The sequence below is a fragment of the Blennius ocellaris genome (assembly GCF_963422515.1).
Source record: "Blennius ocellaris genome assembly, chromosome: 8".
In the NCBI taxonomy this organism is placed as follows: domain Eukaryota; kingdom Metazoa; phylum Chordata; class Actinopteri; order Blenniiformes; family Blenniidae; genus Blennius; species Blennius ocellaris.
In genome coordinates this window covers 21298291-21321057 of record NC_137657.1, presented here as the reverse complement: position 1 = coordinate 21321057, position 22767 = coordinate 21298291, and the positions used below count along the sequence as shown (strand labels likewise).

At 39.9% G+C, this 22767-nt stretch overlaps 1 protein-coding gene across 1 annotated transcript; it reads right to left on the bottom strand.

Annotated features, from left to right (window-relative positions):
• Window positions 1–1689: 1689 nt before the first annotated feature.
• On the bottom strand, window positions 1690–22145 carry LOC308133249 (doublecortin domain-containing protein 2-like; the record flags this gene model as incomplete). The annotated part of the gene is made up of 9 exons (XM_080500550.1): window positions 1690–2388; window positions 2539–2609; window positions 13063–13246; window positions 13674–13728; window positions 14428–14577; window positions 15199–15333; window positions 16154–16230; window positions 20993–21047; window positions 21859–22145. 9 exons carry the CDS (start codon window positions 22143–22145, stop codon window positions 1690–1692), a joined length of 1713 nt encoding a protein of 570 aa, XP_080356676.1.
• Window positions 22146–22767: the final 622 nt, after the last annotated feature.

The window sequence follows — 22767 nt, the reverse complement described above, 5'->3', positions numbered from 1 at the left end:
AGAATGAGATCACAGTTCACAATCCTACTTCCTGCCTGTAGGAGGCACTTCATAGTGGCTCTGTACAGCATGGCTTCAGGGTAAAAACAGGGAAGCAAAATGAGGGGTTAAAAGTGGAAGCTTTGCTTTCACAAGAGTGGTGCTTTTTGCTCAACTGGAATTACATTTTTGAAGACAGACCTTGTGGAATCTTGGCTGAGGTGGATGAATCTCTGTTGAGAAGTGTTTTGCAAAGAGCTGATCACTTGTAATATGATAAATAAATTATTTCCTACAGTAAGCGACGAGGAATATAAACAAAATTGCATTTGGAAAATCTGTATATCAAAGTGTCCACATTAATTATACCACAAAGAAACTTTCACAGTGTATTGCATCACTCGGCTCAAATTGCTAATCGCTGCACTGCCAAAAGCGATGTAGTGGTGAGCACTTTCGCCCCTCTTTCCACTGAAGCACTGTTCAACCAGTGCAGCAGCCCTTGAGACATGAGAACAAATAAAACACATTTTATTTCAGAGAAAATATTCCTGATTTAAGTCTGGGTTCAGTGGGGCTTTTGGAGTTGAGATCGCTTGAGTTTCCTCCCTCAGTCCCTCAGAGGTTAGTTGGAATTGTTGTTAGTTGGTTAGTTTGAATTGTTTGTGTTGTGGGTCTCTTTATTTGTACTGAGATGGACTGGTGACTAGTCCAGTATGTAGCCTTCCTCCACTGATATATATATATATTTGGTTTTTTTTACCCAAGGACTTTCCACTTTAAAAGATACAACCAAAAAAACAGTACTAAATGGTGAAACATCTGTACGATCATAGCTCTCCTTTCCTCATAAACTAGTCAGCAGTAAGTGCTTAAAATTACTTAAACTTCACATCAATGGGAGTGATTCTACCAATGTGTGGAGTGAGCCCCCAGAGTAGGTCTTACCCTGCAGGTCTTCTAATGTCAGTCCCAGTTGGTTCATAAAGGTCAGTCCCTGCATTAACTCCATGGAAGTAGTTAGCCCCGAGCCGTTAGCGAGATTAGCTCCCATGGCTGTGCAAAAGTCATTCCAGCAATTTGAAACTGCTGAAACAGTGCAGACTGTAAGTCCTTGTGGAAGCATACTAAGCAGAAAAGAGTATACTCACAGTGCAGTTAGTATTTTTGTTTTTATTTATTTTTGGTCTTATTTCCTGGCCATGGATATAAATACATTCATTTAACATGATACATAACTGAAATGGAATATTATTAATTTAAAATGAGACTTAAAAATTATATTCATAGGTTGACTTATCATTCAGACACATACAGAATTACATGTATCTTAATTTACTCACTTAAAAGTTCATTTGCATCATCTGCTTTGGAGAGAACACAAATACGCTCTACATACAAACCAATCAAAAACAAGTTACTAGTATAAACTCACAGTTTAAAAAAAAAATTAAATCAGTCCAGTAACTAGTTTATCACTACTTTAACTAATCGCCATCATTCACTACCACAGGAGAAGAGAATTACTTAATGCACAATAAATGTATATTGCTGTAGCTTTGATTTATTTGTTGTAAATATAATAATAGTGGTTTCATCAAAGTGCACCCTAAAAGTTTGAGAGTACTGTTGCACATAATAGCCAGTCGATCAAAGATTTGGATTCTCAGCCAGCTACTTTGACTTTTTGTCCTCTTTTTTTTATTTCATCTACTTTTTACTCTTGTCATCACCCTCCTCTTTCTCTCCATTGGCTGCAGCCTCTTTGGAAGTGGCTGAATTATTTTCCTCCGAGTTGAGCTCTGCTTCACTTTCCACCTCGTCGTCTGCACTGACCTCTCCATTCACCTTGCCCTCTTCAGTCACTTCTTCTTTCACTTTGCTCCCATTTTCTTCTTGGTTAGACTCGCCACTGCTGCTGCTGCTGCTGCGGGTTTTATCGACAACTTTCTCTCTTGTCTCGTTATCCGACTGACTTTTACCTGCTTCTTCAGTGTCTTTGCTCTCTTTCCGTTTCTCGCCCGTGTCTGCATCGTTAGCGTCGGCTTCACCGCCTTTTTCTGCGTCGCTGCTCCCTTTATCTTGCTTGTCCGCTACAGATTTTTCTTGCACCTTTTCTCCCTCAGAAGATGTATGGCTACCGTCCTCCTTCTCGTTACTGTCCTGGTCCTTATCACTGTTAGTGCCGCTGGACCCCTGCTCCTGACTCTTGTCTCCCTCCTTACTCTCGGCGGTGCCCTCTTCCACCTTCTCCTCTGTTGTCGCCTCACCTTCTCCCTCATTCCTATCATTTGTCTCAGGCTCTTCCTTCTTCTCTTCTTTGGTGGCGTTTGCCGGGGGAGCTTGCTCTTTCCCCTCGGCCTTTTCGCTGCTCTCCTCGGCAGAGTTTACATCATCCGCATCAGGTTTCTGTAATGCGGTAGTACCACAGAAACAATTTAGAGCTATAAATAGTTTAACAGATATTCTGTAAGCATTGTGATCAGCAGTGATATCTCAATCATAAAGCAAGCTATTCTGCAATGATGTCAGGACTGCGACAGGAGTGCATGTGCGTACCTCTTTAGCTGGTTCCTCTTGCTTGGTTTTACCCACAGTGTTTCCATCATCAGCCTTTGATTCCAGGTCATCTGAAAATACCGATTGTAAATATGTGAAGTCCATTTTACAAAAGTGTATGTTACAGGAGGAGTGTTTCATCTTCATGTGTTATATTGCCTCTTTCATGCACTTGTTGGGGCAAGTGTAAAGTAAATAACGAGTGTCCAAGTGTCCTGGTGTAAATTTGAGACAATTATTTTATACTGTAAAAATGTGTGCAAGTGGGCTTGACTTGCCTGGGCCAAAGCTGAAACAAAAGGTGGCAAAACAAAACTGTGGTCACTGAGATTTTACTCCTCACACTAATTAGAATGCATTTTCACACTTTATGAATAAAAATACCTATATACACTGCATGAAAAAAAAGCATGTGTGTTCACTAACACATTCAAGTCACAGCAAATTATTTCCCCCAAGATATCCATAAAACCTGCCCTATAAATAAGGAAGCTTTCTTTATCCTGCTTAAGACTTGTTGAAATTACACAGCTTTCATTCAGCACCCACATGAGGCGGCACCAAACACAGCACAAGAGTGACACCTGGTGGCCAAGAGGAGCAACCCAACACCATCATTCACGTAAACAACTTCCTCCAGACAATGGAAACCTGCCAGAGAGAGCCAGTAAATATTTTACAAGCTCAGTTAATGATCTAAATGTCACTTTGGATCACTATCATCTCCATCATCATTTTTTATTATCAAGGCTGCAGTAATTAGCACAATCATCACCACAGGCAATACTAAACATACCCATTAGTTCTAGGTAATACTAGACATCAACATGCACAAACATGATTTGTTCCAGGGACTCGTTCTGGTCCACTCTCTCTCTGTAAAGTTCGGTCTGCTCTGGCACAAAGCTCCATTCAACCAGAATGACTATTCAAGGTGACAAGACGGGTAGAAAGACAAACCTGACATAAGTTTGTTGCAGATGTAAAGCCCGACGTCACTTATAGCAACACCGTGGCTCAGTTGATGGAGCTTCCAAACCAGCGATAAGTGGTTCAAACCCCCATATGCTTAAATGTCACTGGGCAAGACTCTGAACCCTCCAGTCGCCCGCAGTGGTGCATGATCGCCCTGCGTGGCAGCTGTCAGCTGAGTGTTAATGATGTGTGTGAAAGGGTAAATGTGACTGATCAGTTAAAAGCTGAAGTGGTAAAATCTTACCATACAAATGAAGTCCATTCACCATCTAAACATCTGCATCAACAAACTATGGGTCTCAGTATTTAAATGAAGCCATCTCATAGTCAATACCAGCTCCACACCGGTTTCGGTTCAAGCAATCAGCTCAGTGGAGCCGGTGTGTCGGAGTGCAAAATGAATATGAAGCTTTTCAGCTTCCATGCGAACATGTGCATCAAAGACCTTGGAGTAATTAACCCTAAACATCATAAGAGGAATACAACTATACGCTCTGATAAACAACATAATTACACACTTGTTTTGAAACACTGGATGAGACTGAAAATTCCAATCAGAAATATGCAGCAAACGAGCGGTGGAAGGGAAAAAAAAGAAAAAGAAAAAGAAAAACAGCACAGTGTAATTAATGTCTTTAATATTAGTTTCCCTTTCTACACATCTCAGTTAAAGAAGAAAAATGACTCGGGAAGAGATTAGAAGAGTTTATGGAGACATTTAATGCATTTCAAATGCAAAACTGATTGAAGTTTGGCCATGGTGGAAGATGAAACGCTATGGTAATAATATCGGACCTCTTTAAGAATATTTTATGGAAATCACCCGCATTCATTAACAGCAAGGGCCAAACGATTGAGTGTAAGCAGTAAGCAGTGGATGAGCTGCTATGACTCTAAACATCTTAACGTGATTTGAGGATGAGGCACAGGCTCATGAAAATGCTAAATCAAATTAAATACAATATTTAGAACCTCTCCTTCTTACTCTTCATTAAATCCAGTGGATCTGGATTTCAGCATTACAGATGGTTGGGCAGCTTTGTGTACGTGTAGTAGAGTGAGTGTAAAATGTTTCTGACTTGAAATTCTCTTTCATGATCAGGCAAATCCACACACAGACACACAGAGCTCAGCACAACCAGATTTCTTAGGTAGCACAGCATCTCATCCATCATTTTGAGGTAAAACAAGGATGCAACTGTAAGTGGGTTTAATTAGTCATATAAATGGGTCTCGCTGCCATTGTCTTGGAGGGTGAAGTAATAAATGAGTGTTTTTCTAAGAAGGTGTGATGAAAAAACAACTGAAGATGAAGCAATAGTCTATATAAATGATTCACAACCCTTAACAAGCAAATCTCATTTTTAGGGTTCACACACACACATGCGCGCACACACACGCACGCACACTTTTTGGTTTTTTTCTTGTGAAGAACTCCATAATGTGTCTGTGTGAACAGATTTAGGTCCATCCCACCATTTATCTTCCACACTTCCTCACTTTGGCAGTGAAGCTCCAAAGAAGCTGGAGTTGGTCAGATGGCATTGTACACCCTGAATGGGTCACCAGTCCCTCACCAGGCATACAGACAATCACACACATTCACACTAAAAGGCAGTTTTAGAGTCACCAATTAGTCCGATTGAGATTAGCAATAAAAAAAAAAAAAAAAAAAACCTGGATATACTCACACATGTTTGCAAACTGTATTTTCTAACACATTTTACCACAAAAACTGATGTGGGCACCTACATTTTAAGCAACGAGTGGCACCCCACAAGTAATGTGATCCCAGTTTTGAAAGAGAGTTTCATGACCACTCACACCGACAAACACACATTTCAGCCTTACTGCCATTGTTTTGTTTTCCCAGATGAACCCATAGCCTGACACAGAACTCTATGTGAAGGGGAAAAAAAGATGAAGCTTCTCATTTATCCTTGCGATTGCTGCAATCTTTGCTTGTTTACAGAATCGGTAGCAATGATTTTAACTTAGCAGGGAGTTGGGTAATGAACCTACATGTGAACCAAGATTTTCTTTCTCTGAATGGAATGAAAGGGCCACACTCTAATACCACACGTGAAAGCTTTCCCACTTCTCCAGGAAGCATGTTTGAGATGAAGTTATACAGTGCAATCAAGTCCTTAACTCCACGGGACATCTGTTTCTAGCCAGGTGAAGAACACAGTCTTCAGTAAAAATGAAACCACAAAGAGGGTCGCTCAAGATGCATGTATGCTTTTGTCAAATCACCCCCACTACTTTCTTTGTTTGTTTTTTTGTTGTTGTTGTTTTTAAGGCAAATTTCTGACTCTAGTTTGTTGCGGATATAAGATTTCCAGGATCAGAACATGTTGTCAATGCTCAGACATGGAATATTTGCAATTTTCCACCTTGGAAAGGGTATTCAAAAGCCTAAAACTTGGGTGTTAAACACATTTTAGTTCAGGGACCATATAAAGTCCAATTTCATCGTGTGCCGGACCGGTCAAACAGTGCCACAATGACCGTTAGATTTGAAATGTACAGTTTAATGTCTACATTTTCACAATAAACAAACAATTACCAAGGAAAATGTAACAAATTTAACATAAAGCCAATTTTAATGATACTTTATGGTATAAAATACAGTGAACTGTCCAGAAAACTTCTCTTGTAGCTGTTGCATCATGCATGTTTTTACAAATTCATAACAGCATGGCCTTGAGGCTAATTTGCTAACAAGGCATCTAACTTTCACAGCAGATATCTCAGTTGAGGTCTCACTGTAGTCTTCTTTATTTATTTATTTTTTTAAATGTACTTTTTTGTTTAAATTTAAGATTTCCTTGGAGGTTTGGCGGGCCAGATTGGAGTCTCTTGCAGGCTGATTTTGGCACACGAGCTTTATGTTTAACACCCCTGGGTTAAAATGTTCAAAACAATCCTGTTAAACTTGTACTTGTTGCTGTTTTACAACATGAAATCTTTTATGGGAAGATGAAATTACTGAAAAATGCCAATGGAGCTTCCTCTAACTCAAATTGGATCATTTTACAATGGAGGTTGGGGATTCCACATTAAAACCGATCACTTTGCATGGTGTGGTACAATTTTCAAAAAAAAATAAAAATCGAAGGAACTGTTGACATGGCGTCGACAAGCCAATTCTACTCTCAGCAGATTAGCTCTACACTGTTAAATTAACACTCAGAGCTTGAAATACTACTTAATGTAAATAAATTACTTTACATAACACTCCTTGAGTATCACCCTACAGTATGGTAAATTGCTTATTTACAGCCAGTTGATTTAATCCACTCAGCACATGCCTGAGTTATAGTAGGGTGTAAAACAACCTGGGCAGTAACTCTGAATGGTAATTATGAAATGTTGCCACTCAGCAAGTGTGCTCCAGTCACTGACCAAGGTCCTGTTAAAACCTTTAATGACTGTATGGCCCGCTACCACGTGAGAGACCACATCTCCTGTTTAGTTTATGGCGATGGAGAAGAAAAAAAAAATCTAAATGATGCTTTGTATAAAATCTGAAGATGTGATGACTCAACACTTGTTTGCCGATGCTTACACACATACTTTCATGTAAATCATGGATTCTCGAGGCAGAGCAGCATGAATGGCAAGCGGTGGTGGTTAAGATCAGTCCCATAAATATATAGCAGAAATGCACAACTGCACTTAATACAGCAGGAAGGTAAGATTTATGGTGACCTCCGATGGATGTCCTAATTATTGTGAAAGCGTTGCGGTTATGGTGCGTACCATACGTTTCGGAATTCCGAGACGTTATTGGAGATACAAAGTGCAAGTGGAGTTCAGGAGATCACAGCTCAGTTTTCACGTGGATGGTGAGCAGTGTTACATTTTTCTGTTTTTTTTTCTGTTTGATAAGACCTTTAATGTTTTGTTTAGATAATTAAAAATTCCTCATTTAAATAATCTGTGAGCAATGATCTTCATATTTTCTGACTTGCTGTGACCAACAGAAACACAAGCAGGGTTTTTCGGGTGTTTTTCGGGTCAAAACGGCATCATTACACTCCAAACATCACCACAGTAATCCCCCGCAAGATTTTTCTGACTCAATAGCACCATTTTCTGACAATGGCTTTTTTTAAGTAGTCCAGAAAATTCTTCATAGCTACTGTAGTCCTGTTTAGATAGCTTTGACATTAAATCAAGGAAGAGCTTCGATTAACAATGTTTCAGTCAGACAGGTGGAGTAATATTTATAAAGGTCATGGCTTTTGTTAAATTTTTAAATAATTCAGGGACCTTGTTCTCGCTCACTTTTGTCGCTGTTAGCTGAAGTCTTACCATCTGGTATCTTCATAATGAGGGTTTTGATATGAATGGTTTTGGCCTGATTGCTGTAATAAGAACAGTGAAAAACAGAAATGGCAACACAGAGCTAGTAGTGAGGTTTACAATAATAAGTGCTGGAACTTGGAGACTAAAACTTTTAATTTTAATCAAATTTGATTTTAAATATATTTTCTTACATGTCTGTTCTGCCTATAATGTTCTGATCTCTTTATGCTCTCTAGTATGAGGGCGAGAAATGCCAATATAACATTTTGCATGTTTCACGGTGAGTGACTCAGTAATGCAAACAGTTCAATTTGGCAACTTCAGCCATTTCAAACGCTCCCCTAAACCCAGCTTCCACACGCAATGTAAACTTCATTCATCCACAAAATGTCACTTATTTGCCTTTGCCATTTAGGGTCTGTGTGTCAAAGCTGTCCCAGTGTCTCACGCTGATACAAACCCAACAAATGTTCTTATCACGAGGGTTCAGATAAGCGTAAAACCAAAAACGTGCAACGCAGGCTAGATTAGACACAACAGACATGACAAAAAAAAGGATGCCATTGAAAGTGTCATACATTAGCCTAACCCTATGCCCCGTGTGTCACATCCAGCACTGTTGTATGTCACAGCTGAAACACTTGTTAACAGATTAATGTGGCAGATTAGTAGAGCTACCCTGCTCTTTAATCCAGTAATCCTGCATCAAAGGGTAATGAAGAACCTTTCCTGTGCCGAGGCAGAAAAAAAAGGGGGGAGATGAAAGAAATTGAAGAATGCAAGGATAGACGAGGATGGCCGTGGTGTCTGAAATGTGCCATATGTGTGCAAGAGCACGTAAAACAGGCAGCGCAAGCCGCACTTTACAGGAACTTTGCAAATGGGGAAAAAAAAAAATCTTCCTTTAAGTGTTGCCATCTCTCATCCCTCGCTGCTCAGCTTTTTTTTTTTTTTTTTTTTTTTGACACGCGGACTCTTTGTGTACATGTCTTCTGCCTTGCATCGCTGTTTTGAACCCTATTTCACTCTGACAGGCATTATGGATACATATGCTAAAAGCGCTAATTCCCAAAGGCAGAATCACATTTTATGACATGGGGAGGCAGAAGGTTGAGCCGGCTGGATGGCTTGTGCAAATACATGCGCGCAAACACGCCACACACACACACACGCACACACACACCTTTATTTCTCTCACATTCAACTTGCAAATAATAAAAAGAATGTTTTCTTTTTCTTTCTTTTTCCACAGACTTTGAATCAAACACCCTTCAAGGAAAATCGTGGGACTGAAAATAATGTGCATCCTTCATGTAACATAAATTGAACTGGCTCCTTCTACGTTCAAAGCTGGAGCCTTGTGCGCCAAAAGAAGGCAGCGGGCTATTCAGACCAGGGAGGTTTTGTGCAGAGTGCGGATGCCCTTGAGGTTTCAATGCGGGTACGGACGGCGCTCGCTGGGTTATTGGGAACTCGCCATCACCAGACATACAAATGTTAAACAAAAGCAGGATGATCCGTATTCAAACACGGTGAGGAGATAACAGAGTTTAAAACTGCTCTGTAGGTGAGAGGAAGTGGTCTCTTTTGAGTACCCATCAGTCCACTTACTGTCACAAAACTGTATTGTTAATTCATACTGTGCTTAGATTTTTAATGCATTCTTTTATTCATATTCTGGATTTTAATGAATCTGTAGTTTGCCAAAAGTGCAAAAGGACAATTAGTTGAACTTAGAACACCAATATTCACTGTTATTATGCAATTTCTTTATAGCATCCAGCAATTTCTCACATGCTTTTTGATAACTGAAACACCTTCTTCTCTGGAAAAATCAGGTTTAAATACTAAAATTCGCTAAAACAACTTCAACGTGTATGATTTACTCAAAATAATTACAAAAGTACTTAAAGGACCAGAATAAATATAACTTGTGGCTCTCCACCTCTGGGTTTAATTAGCATTCTCCCTTATTACTGCCTGCAGGAGGCACGAACAAAGCATGTGAAAAGTTGGGATAATCAGTCGACACCCTTCTCTCTATCTTTGACTGAAAGGTTTGTGCAAGAGGAAATGCAGTCCTTCCTTCTTGAAGTACAAGACTCTTTTGTTGATTTCCAGAGTAGCAATTTGGCCCCAGCGAGGGGCGCAGGCAAGTAAAAATCTGCTTTGATGACTCTAAATGGAGAGATTATCCAAATGAAAGGCAATCATCCAAACCCCACCCATCCCTGTACCCTTCAACATCTCTTTTTTTTCTCCCCACTGAGCACTCGCGCTTCATCATCTCAGGCTATTCATCATATTCACTATTTGATTCCACCTGTACTCCATTTTTTTTCCCACTTCTTCCTCTTAATGTTTCCTCTCCCTCCATCATCTTGACCTTTTGTTCCCACTTCTTTAGCCTTCTCTTTTATCTTGCCTTCTCTTTACATCCCATCTTCACTCACCTGACCAAACACACTCGTGCCTCTTTTGCTTTCCCTCTCCTCTCTTCTCCCTCATGGGAGCCATTAACAGAATCGGTCACAAAGGTGCCTTAACAAAGAGAACCGTGATGAACATCCTATTCCTATTTTGAGGTTAGCAACACCCGCTAATTGCCTCATTACAAATGGAACATGTTTTTGAAAACAAAAGCCAACACTGGCAAAATTGGCCCAATAATGTACCCAAATGTGGTTCCATAAAGCAGAACTATGTTAGGTGAGGCACAAGACAGGCAATGTGTCATGTTGGTTCAGTCTTTTAAGCCAGATGTCTTTGTTATAGTAAGTTCAAATTCATTCTATGACCTTTGCTGCATGACTTGTCCCACCTCCTCCCCCTTGTCTTTGCCGTCACTCACCGCTGGGTTCACTCTAATGAAGCAGAAAAGTTCCAAGCTTTACAATATACCAGACAGAAACTGCTGGAGTTATCCTCAGTCTGGCTCCCAGCAAGCTGATAGACAGTGAATAATGGGGATCGGCGTACCGACACACACACACACACAGACACACACACACACTATAACCTCGCTGTCACAACAGAGTCGGCACAGAACAGAGGGGGAATCTCTAGTTACAGGGTCACCGTCTCATTTTTGTCTCCATTTCTCCATCATCTGCTGGCTTATCTCAATGACATACACGTCTTGATCCCCCAACCTAGTTTATAATGACATGACACCTTTATAATAATCTTTTGCTTTTGTTCCAGTGTTCCAGCGCATCAGCGATCTGAAGTGTGGGTTTCATGCTGGGCTCTTTCCACAGTCTCTGCCAGTCAGCTAACTTTTTGGCCAAGTTCCTCCTGGCACCAGTATGAGATACGTTTACCTCAAATCCAGCCCAGGGTAAGATTTCCCACAGGGAAAATAACACTAAAAACAACCCTGTGCTGTTGTGAATCATCATAAAAAGGTGATGCAAACACTCCAGTGATACAGACAAGCTAAATATTACAGCAACTCTGAGCTTGGCTGCACTGAAATATGCCAGTTAAAACGCAATTTCATTGTTTTGAAAAGGCCACTGACTGCCTGTGCTTGCTCTTGGGGACTTATATGGGCTCATATTATTTTGGGGGAATTTTTCTCGGTTGAACATTGAGGGGAAAAAAATGAATGTGGTTTGGAGAAACCTCAGCTTACAGTATGTATATGAAGTATATGAAAAGAATTCAGCACCATGGACAGCGACAGACTACATCACGTATAGGCCAAACAATGAAGAGTGCACGTGAAAGTGAAATTCTCTCAAAGACCTTCAAAGCAATCGGATCCCGTGCCCAATCTTGTTTTCAATACTGTCTGTCTGTTAATTTAATTTCTGGTCAATGTCATCCAAGGAGACCAATAATGTAACATGTTTTTGTTTTTTTTCTGTTCCTGCAAAAACTAGAGGACATGCCATCTTGATACAGAGGATTTTGAGGATGGCATTAACAGAATCCAATAGACAAACAGGCGCGCACACACACGCCTCAATCCTTTCTTTTGATGCAAAATGCCAGCTCCCCCTGAACCACAGATACAAATTCTCCACGCTCCTTTTGGGCTGCTGCTGTCAACGGTTTTTGCCAGAGGAGCAAACAAGCAACATCCACAAGGAGCTGCGAGATGACGTAATGTGGTTTGCACCACAGGGGCAGGTATTATAAGGTCAGCAGCAGCCTGCACAACATCTGCATTCTTTTTACTAGAGCTAATATACCAATATATCTACACATTACCTAAAGCTACTGTCAGTGTCCCCACAGTATTAAAGTAGAAATGAAAGCTCGTCTTAAAAATAATAAAAAAATAAACTAAAGAATAAAGCAAAAGTTGCAAGGGGACATGATAATATACTGATCGTAAGCCTAAAAGATGACGTAATGTGTTTCTTCTCATAAGTGGCAATGTCATCATCCGAGACCTACTTTCAATATTTCCAGCTTCATGTTATAAAGAGCAACAGTGCCACTATGTGGGCATTTAGGCATGCAGCAGGTTACATAAGATTGCACAGATAATGCATTACATCATTTGTTTATATAGCTTGTGGTCTTTATGGTAAATAGGCTACTGTCTGTGACACATGAGACAACTGGAATTAACAGATTAGAGAAAATTATTGATGTGACACCATGATAATTCTTGATAAAAAAAAAACAACTCATACTTTGCACAGGGGATCACTGTGGCTTTTGTCGATTGAGATTACATTTGAAAAATGTAAATTTTTTGAGAGGCTTCAAAGTTTGCTGCATAGAGCATGTTTAGGGTGAGGACACATGAAACTATCTCAAGGCAAATCCTAACAAAAACATGGACAGCTGTTTGTCTTCTCTGTCATTTCCGTTACCTTTTAAATCGACATAAAGATAAAACTAATACTGAAGAGCGGGTACAGTACATCCTACACAGGCAAATATAAAACGCGTCAACATAACTTCTTAACTGTGACATTTATGGCTTTTGGTGTGACAAATATCAAAATAAAAAACACTATATAAGATCATATGTTTCTGAGCTACAAACAAGAAAAGGCTTGGGATTTGAATGTAACTCATTTAAAATTATATGGAAAAAGTTCAGAAATTGACTATTTCATCGTGATCTTTTTTTATATGCACCTGTATAATCGGCATCTTCATATTAAATATGGCATTATTGTGCTCAAAAAACAAAATAGCGGGTCAGGTCACCTTGAAATATAACCACGCATTCAATTTCATTCATATCCATTGATTGGTGCGTTGGATTACCATTGTCAGATGTCCCATGAGTCAAGCTTTGTCCGCTCCTCCTCTTCCTGAAGGAGAGCAGTCTGGCCTGAGAGATCTCCCTCACGATGGAGGACAGGTGTTCCTTGTTGATGCCATCCTGACTCAGAGGAGAGGTCTTGGACTCTCCGTCTCCACTGTCACTGCTGCGAGCTGCAGGCTTCCCCTGCAGGAAAACAGCGGGGAGATTCAGTAGCAGTGACAGATGATTTATACATGCAGTGTGGCAAAATAAAAGCAAAAGACAGATTATTAGCAACGTAATACTGTTGAAAAGCTACGTTTTGTTCAACTTTGCTGCATCTGTTTTTCTAAAGCTCACTGACTGCTGATCAGATGTGCCGTCTTACAGTTTCACATTGTATTAACAACAAAACATGGAACAGTGTTAGGAATTACAGCATACGCCCAATGACACAGAATATATCAGAATTTATCAGGCTTAACTTGCAATCAGTCTGTCACCACTTTGCACATTTTTGAGGTCTGGATGAGGATTTTTTTTTTTTGCACTTGGATTTTCTTTTCTACTATCAAAGGTAGGGTTATGAACCAGTTTAATAAATGATGCAAGAAGCACATGCAATACTTACATTTCCACTTTGCTTTGAGAATCTGTAGATGGGCGGCAGAGAATAAGCTTTCATTCTGGAAATGAAAGAGACAAGTATGATTTGATTCATGACATCAAAAACTATCACATCACAAAATAAAGATATGACACTTTAAAATTGTCATGAGATTTAAGAAAGACTAAAAAAGGGTATGTGTGTGTTATTATATATACATTTAAAATAAAATAAATAAATATTATTATTGCACAAAATAGATGAATGATTATAGCTGGTAGAATTGTTGAAACAATAATGAAGAAAATAGGTTTGAAGGCCCCGATTCTGATTTTCATATCTGCGTTTAAAAATCCCCTCCGACGCAGTAAACAGAATCCTTAATTTCCTGTTTGTATTTACTTACCGTAGGTGCAATAATAAAATATAGACTTTAATTCACCAACTATTGAAAATAATATGTGCCAGGAGATGTAGCCTTCAGAGGACTTGAGAAGGATATCAGTCCTGAAGGAGTAATTAGCTGTGACTGTCTGTGTGTTCACATACAAACACAGACTGAACAGTCTCCAACAATGGCTTCTGGTAGCCATAGTACTGTATTCTTAAATTTCCACAACTCTTCATGAAGGATGGTCCACATAGTGATAGACACTCATGATGTATGTTGGTATGTTCAAGTCAATAAGTGAAATTCATGCAAAAATAAAGAAGCCAACAATAAAATAAGAGTGATAATATTGGATGTAGACTGCAAATCCTCAATCTCCCGTCTTACCCTCTGGCCCGCCTTGTTCCTCGTGGTTTGGTGAAGAGGAGATCGCTATAAGGAAGCTTCTTAAACCTCTCTCGTCCCACTGCCACATAAAGCTGACCGCTCTCCAGCTGATTCCCATCACTCACCTGCTGGCCTTCATACGTGTAGAGACTAAAGCGAGACACAAAGATTGTAAAGAGACTTTTTGCCCCAGTTTGCTGAAAAACACGTGAAATCATGATAAAAAGAGAACAGAGTCGAGTTTGAAACGGACATTTCCGTGATTCATTGCAATCTAAATGTAACAAGGACTAATTACTGCTAAAAAGAAGCTGTGGTACTAATGTTTAACAGGTCCCGTGGTTGTAAGGATTGATATTATGACATATCCTCTCAAAAGCTTTAAAAAGTGGCCCTACGTTACTTAACATCAGAGATTTCTTAAAACAAGTCAAACTTGGTGCATAATGTCATGGTTAAAGTAGGAGGAATCAGCTTTATTATAGTTAATGAAAGGAGTGATAACAGAGAAGGACTAAAGGCATTTAATGTCGCATAGGAAAAATGTGTATTTTAAAGACATGTATGTTAACATGAGCAGTAAATGCCATTTGTAGGAAGATGTATCATTTATGCAAATTAATGCATCAAGATGTTAGAAACCCTAATGAGATCATCTGCTATAATAGCACAACATATGGCGTCAGCCAGAAGCTGCATAGAATGTAGGTAAATAGAGAGAGAAACTATATCATAAACAAGAGCCATATGTTCAGATTCTTTATAGCATACCTTCGCACACCACCCAGGACTTTCAATCCCATTTTCTCTGTGATCATTTCCAGTACTCTGTCGAACTGGCCCAGCATCCTCTGGTGGACGAGCAGCCGCACTGCAGGGTCCAAGATATCTCCATTTGCTACCACACTAATTGAGAGAAAACACATGGTTGAAGTCAATGTGATGAAATCAGTTTCACAAATCAGCAGACTCAAAAGCAACGGATGTCTGTATTTTTTAAATACAGACATCCGTAGCATTCATATTTAAATTAAACATACACCGGACAGGAGCTTCTTCCAATCCAGAGCCATCAGATTCATTTATTCACTGTGTCCATGTTGAAAAAATACTACGCGACAATGAACTTTGATGACTGTATTACATGTACATTATTCTAGTTTTTGAACGTGACTGGTTTCAAGATTTTATCATTGACCTCCACCACTGGTGTCCAACTCCTCCACCTGAATCTAAAGATCACACCTTCAATAAGCTCCTAAGAAAACCCGAAAAGAAGCCCATCATAGCATTCAGGCATGTTACACCAGTGATCTACACTATTTCTCCAACCTGTATACTGTATGTGTGCTTATATTTGGTAATACTTTCAGCTTAGTTTTCGATTTACTTATATTTGTGACTTGTGGTTGTTAAAGAAGCATTTCATTTCCTGGTTCAAATCTCACAACTGAAAAGCCACCACTTATGATCCTTGACCTTAATGACCTTTGGTCCTTCATCTGCTCAGGTTTTGTTCAGGAAGTACAATTTGCATAAAACTTGTGCCAAATAAACTTATTTTTGTTTTGTTTTTTCATATTTTGAAAGCTCCCATTTGTTTGAACTTCATTGTTCTTTTTGAAATGCAGTTTAAAGTTAATGAGCACATATTTATGAATTTGTCAATGGAAATGAGTATGTTAGGCGGTCGGTAAAGGAAAATGCTTTTGGAAATTCTACTTACAATATTGTGCAGGGCTCTTTGATGGGTTTCAGGAATCGAGCAGACACAACAATTCTATTATGTGGAAGTGGCTTGGCCTGAAAGAAGAAGAATAAAAAGAGTCAAAATGATCTGGCACACATCAGACATTGGTGATGAAGCATAAAAATATGTCTTACTACCAAGGGATGGCATTCTACAGTGAAAGCATGTTTGCAGACAAGTTTTGCCCATTTGGGATTTTAGGGGCAGTTGGAGGCTCAAAATAACAGACCTGAACAAGCATCAGGGAGTTGTCCTTCAGGGATCAATGTCAACATCTGAGTCAGCATCGAAAACCCAGAAGGCTAATATAGCATTCAGGACAACTGAAGCTTTGAAGTACAACTCTTTGCAAAGGACATTTAGCTGTGTTCACTTTAGTTCAATATCTTTGTAATTGACGGTCATTTACTTGAGCTTACGTTGACATCACCTTGTATAGCCACAGTTACCAAAAATATAGATTTCTGACCCCATGTGTAACAACCAATGACATAATTTTGGCTATGATGAATGTAATACAGCCAATAACGTAATGAAACAGTAAAATACCTTCTACAACCACTGGGAAACAGTGTTACATAGTATGTACGTATCTACAGTTAATGAATATGATCACTCTCCCATCCTATGCCTATTTTTGAGAAACAAACTGGACATTTCTGAGAAACCCATCCCTATTTATGGATTATTACATTTCGGGCTGCAAATATTACACTTATTTACATTATTACATAGCTACTTCAATCATGTGATAACTTGTATTATTAGCAAAATATTATGATAATAGATCAAATATCTTATTACACTATTGGCAAGTTATGACTGTATGGATTTCAGTACATTGGAAAAAGACAAAATTGGCACATTATTAGCAGGTCATTACTGACCATAATTACATTATTGGTTTGTTACACCATGTATTTATTTTAATGGCTTGATTGTCAAGTTTAAATATCAATATTTACATTGTAACTACTATTTTAAGATGTGTCTTTCGAGTTTACTTAATAAACAAACATGTGGTTAGTGATGCAAACAACCGTATAAAAAACGAAGCTTCATAATAACCCAAATAATAAATAAAATACATTTAACTCCTTTCCCTTACCACACAAGGTCGGGCCCATGCCCTGAAAAAATAATAAGGCTCAAGCACAAAGTATTGTTGTGATCGTAATCGTAAGGTTATTAGAACTCTGTGGCATCACTACTTGTAATCTCGAGCCATTTTTGGAGCTGCATGGTGAAAAGTACAGCAAAAACCTTCCACCATTGGATCCTGATGATGGTAAACTCACTTCAGCTTCGACCCCAACTGTCATTTCTAAGATGGTTGCATGTGATATGAATACTAGCATAATTAGTGTTTTCATGTTTTTGTAGCATGTTGAGGCTTTTTTCTGCCATTGCAATTATTTGCACATAGAATTGTGGTACAGGGACGCCTATGCATAGTAAGGTTAAATGTATTTGTGAATAAAATGAGCAATATTGATACTCACAAAGAGCTAGTGCTGTTATGTTACTTGAAACTTTGTGATTTATAGAAACCTATGACCTTTTCTTTTATTATTAGGGGGAGTGACATGGAACACAGCATTAACTTAGCAAACTGGGCCACATAATATAGTTGGTTAGATTTGGATTATTTTACACAATTTCAAGTTCACAAGTTCAATAAGGGTTACAGTACAAATTATCAGTTAAATTATTACCCATGTACAAATGAAGTATTTTTCTCTGTAAGTGACAGGGTGTATTTGTTCAAATAAAACCATTTAATGTATTTCCAACCTTTGAGACCTTCTGTTTTTAGTGAATTCAAGAGCACCAAACAAAGACATCAAACACTTTTATGTCTAAAAGTGAAGGACGAAAATCTTTTGTACACAGGAAAAGAGTCTGTCTCTGATCTGTGTTGACAGCTGAAGAATGAGTTCCCTGTGATCCTCACAAAGAGCGCTGGTCCCATAACATCCGCAACCCACTGTGACTCTTGAGACGAGGATTTGGATCCTTTGAGATAACAGAGGAGGTGTATTAAAAGTCTTATGGGGTCTGGCAGTGCAACCTGGCAACTGAGATGTGATACTGGCAAAATTCAACAGCCCCATAGCACAAAGAGAGTTGAGCTATTCAGAGATATGTTAGTCACACGGAACACACCCATATATTGTATCAAGACGAGATAAGGCCATTCAAAATACAGGGAGAGGCCCGAATAGAATTTAACATGATGTCTCGAGGCGGAAAACGCATATCATAAATACAAAACAATGTGAAACACTTGCAGCTGCATTTTTATCTCACCGTTTGACCTTCAAAGTGCACAAACAAGCAACGAAAGACATGGGCCACAGAGGATTTGATTTCTACTGAACCTTAGTTTTTTCTGCATGTGATCTTTCATTGTAGAGAGGTCAAAAAGTCTCCTCAGCTCACTTTAGCCTGGGATACAATCAAAATTAGGGCTGCACCATTTACCTCGCTTTTTACACCAAATTTGTGCAGCTCCAGCTTTAGTCCGTATGTATAAATCAGTCTTTAATCACAATATTACTCCTGATAAGGCCCCTAATCTCAACTTGTCACAGAAATCACTACGAGAACCAATTTTCATCATCAAACACTCCATGAGCTTAGTATCATTACTGTTTACTCAAACCAGATCTGAATAAAGTGGATTGTCTGAAGTGCATGTAATCATACAGTAACAAAAGAAACCCATGCATTTTTTTTTTTGGGGGGGGGGGGGTTAAATGTAAACACAATTGAAAATCTGGTGTGAGCAGAAAGGAGAACATGGGAACATCGATAAAATGTAAATACTGAGATGCAGCCAAAATAACAAACTTTGAAAAATGTAACGTGTACATGCAGGGTCTTTCAAACTTGGCTGGTTTGTCCTGCAAGTCCCCCAAAATCAATAAGGGCAAAAATCAAACATGTTAACTACCTGCATCAGCCAGGAGTTCTCATTAATTGAGCCAATCAGGAAGGTTAAGTGGGGTAAATGAGGGGGAGCAGGGTCCTTGGGAGCTAAATGCGTTCTCTTTTTGCTCACCAGGCAATCACAGAAGCAAAAACAGACTCTAAAGGTGATCTGTGAGTGAAGTTTCTCAGCTTGCAGGTGACAAACACAAGCGAGGAAACACTCCCGGCAAAGTGTTCTCATTCTAAGATTACCAGGAACATGTGTTCATTCATTCCTACTTGATTGCTGGTCTTTATATGGAAAGAGAAGCTGCAGATGAGCCTGTGGACGAGCGTTGGCTGTGACTTCATAAGCAAGTGATTAAAGATGCATTGAAAGACGGGTTGATTATGATCCATAAATCAATAATGCATGGCCATTGAGACATCAACAAAGTGATTCCTCGCTCGGAACAATAGAGGAGGAATGCTCAACATTACACTTCGCTTAAAGGGTATTTATTAAATCTTTACAGCATGGGCGTTCCCAAATCCTCAAGTATCCTGCATGTAGTGGCAGCTTCAAATGTTGACAAGGTGGAGCAAAGGTATTGTAGAAATAATGGTTGATATATGGCTAAAATGCACCCTGACCCATGGTTACTTAACTACAGAGTTTGAATTTCCACGTTGGGCCCTGTTTGCATTTTGATTGAAGAATGCAAGTAAATTTGTGTGTTGTGCATCTCCTAATAAGTGAGTGCCCCGGAATGTTCTTTTTAAATAAGGCAGGAGTATAGTTGTAGAAGTGCCGCTCACTGCACAACCATACCATTAGAATGCACAACAGCCTGATACTTTGGCTCATTAACAATGTTACCTAAACCAATCATCCTTTACTTTTTCCTTTCTCGAACTGGCTCATGATTGATCGAAAACAAACTATATTTTGTTTGAATTGGCTGCACATGCCCACGGTTTGCTTTGCTGCAGTCAACAAGCCCCATTCTAAAACAACCAAATCGTGTTAAACCAACGCATTCACGATGAACATCAATATAGCCAGAGTCTGCCCATTTCTCTCTCAGGCAAGCACGGAGGTGCTAATGCATGCTTTTATCTCCTGTCGGATTGACTATTGTAACGCCCTGCTCTCTGGCCTCCCCAAGAAAACTTTATCACCACTACAACTTTTACAAAACTCTGCGGCACGAGTGCTGACGAGGACCAGAGGGCGGGCCCACATCACGCCTATTTTAAAATCGCTGCATTGGTTCCCTGTTCCCTTCAGTATCGATTTCAAGGTTCTTTTATTCGTTTTTAAGTGTCTTAATGGTTTTGCACCCTCCTATTTATCTGAACTACTTTTATCATATCGACCGTCATGAGCCCTGAGGTCCTCCGACACCGGCCTTTTCATTGTCCCTCAAACGAGGACCAAGACACACGGGGAGGCTGCGTTCAGCTCCTATGGCCCCCGTTTGTGGAAGAGCCTGCCGGGGAACCTCAGGGCTGCAGAGTCCACATTGAGGTTTTTAAAAAAAGTGCCCCCTGTGGTTAATAGTTGTGCCACCCCCAGTGTGGAAGGCCCAAAATGCAGCCCTTTCCTCACCTTAGTCCTCAGTGCCCTACCATATCTTCATACCACTAGGCATGTCCTCACTTATGTGTGTGTGTCTGCATGTGTGCGTGTGTGTTAATTTTACTTTTATTCATCTGTTTTATCTTTGCACTGTTTTTAATTCTTGTTAAAGTACTTTGTATTACTTCACTGTATAAAAAAGTGCTATATAAATAAAGATTGATGGATTGATTGATCAATATGGCTTTCTCTGCTAACGCAGCCTTATTATCGGCTCTCCTCAGAAAGAATTGTTTGCTTCTGCAACACTTTTGTCTTACCTGCATTGGAAGTGTCTGTAACATCCTCTTCTTTTTGGAGCCAATTTGTAGATAACTGAGAACAAAGACAGGGAGGTAAGTAAGTATAAGCTGATCAGGCAGTGGTGTGAGTAATCCCTTGTTCATATTTAAAGAAATCTTGCAACAATGTTTTGATTATGATGGGAATGTGTTACTTTGATGATGATGACTAATATCCATGAACACCATGGACGTTTCACATGACAGACTAAAGTAAGTAATGATGAAATTAATCAACAGATATGGGGTTTGTGTGTGTGTGTGTGTGTGTGTGTGTGTGTGTGTGTGTGTGTGTGTGTGTGTGTGTGTGTGTGTGTGTGTCTATAAAGTCAAATATCTATAAAAAAAAAAAAAACATTGTCATGATGCTCTACATGTGCTTATTGAATTGAATTATTTGGTAAATTACTCATGCAGGCATTATCATTTCAGTATACAACAACACAATGAGAAGGTGACATCCAAGGAAAGTTCTGTAACATAATGCACATCTTTTTCAATGAGAAGTTCCCATTAACAAAAAAACTGCCGTTCATAGTCCCAGGTCACTCAACTTGTTCACCCTGCAGTCTGTGAATAACTGGCTGTACAAATCTCATTAACTGCTGTATAAGTCTTCTTATTTTTAGGCCAGGGCACAGCACACCTCTCCCTGGTCGGTTACTGATCTCATTTGGGCCTCAAGCTGTGACTCAGCAATGCTGTGAAACTGTTGAGTCAGAAACTTTAAAGACTCGCTTGACTGCGAAACTCTCCTACGAGGTCCCCCGCGGAGCAGTGAAAAGAAACCACCGAGTACTAAAAGAATATTGCGCAGATCAACGAGTATGTTAAATGATTCTTACTCCAGCTTTTTGAATCTTTCCCTCCCAGCTGCGACGTACTGCTCCCCGCTCTGCATGCTGTCCAAGCAGTCCACCTTGTGACCTCCTCTCGGCGTGTAGATGTTTCTCACCGCTCCAAACGGCGGCTGGATCCCGGCGGTCACCTCTCTGAGCAAAGTCTCAAAATTGCACACCCTCTTCTGGTTGATCACCACCCGACGAGCCTCGTAGTACGGATCACCATTTCGATACATGAACACGTTCTTCACCACGGGCTGGGCGAGAAAGTTTGGCTTCTCCGAGCTCATCTTTGTGCGTAAAAAGTAGCAAAAGGCGCGCGGCGTGTAGGAAAGAAGTCCGTTAACGTGATCTTACAACAGGATGATCCCAGTTGCGAGACAAAGGAGCACGGGCCATTATAATGTCATTAGAGTTGGTGCATCCTGGCCAAATGTTGAGTCGAGCTGTAGCGAGGAGCAACAACAAGAGTCACGCAAGTCTTTGCTTTGGAGACGCGCGACGGGGCGAAAAGGTTCACTCACAGCAATGGAGAAAGTTGCTGATTTAAAGGAAAAACTTGCACGAAAATGTCTGTGTGTTTAAAATATCAGTAATCCGTTTTGCTCTCCGGGATCTGAGCAGCTGCTATCAAGACACACCGTTCGGGGAGAAAAAAAAACGTTGCGTGCGTGTGCAGTGCCACTCCACAGGTGGCGGTCGAAGTCAAATGGCTGAGTGTGGTTTTCCCCATCAGGCTGAGCATCATGGGAATTCATCTGTTGGGATGTTTCTATGGGAACAAGCCGCCGTTCTCTCGCTGGTCACGGGACCTAGGCTGGTAGTCAATCATTTAAGTCAAGAGAAACTGGATTATTTCAAAAAAGGCTCACTGCCTTGTGCGCGGCGCGTAAACAAAGGCGCATTAAAGGT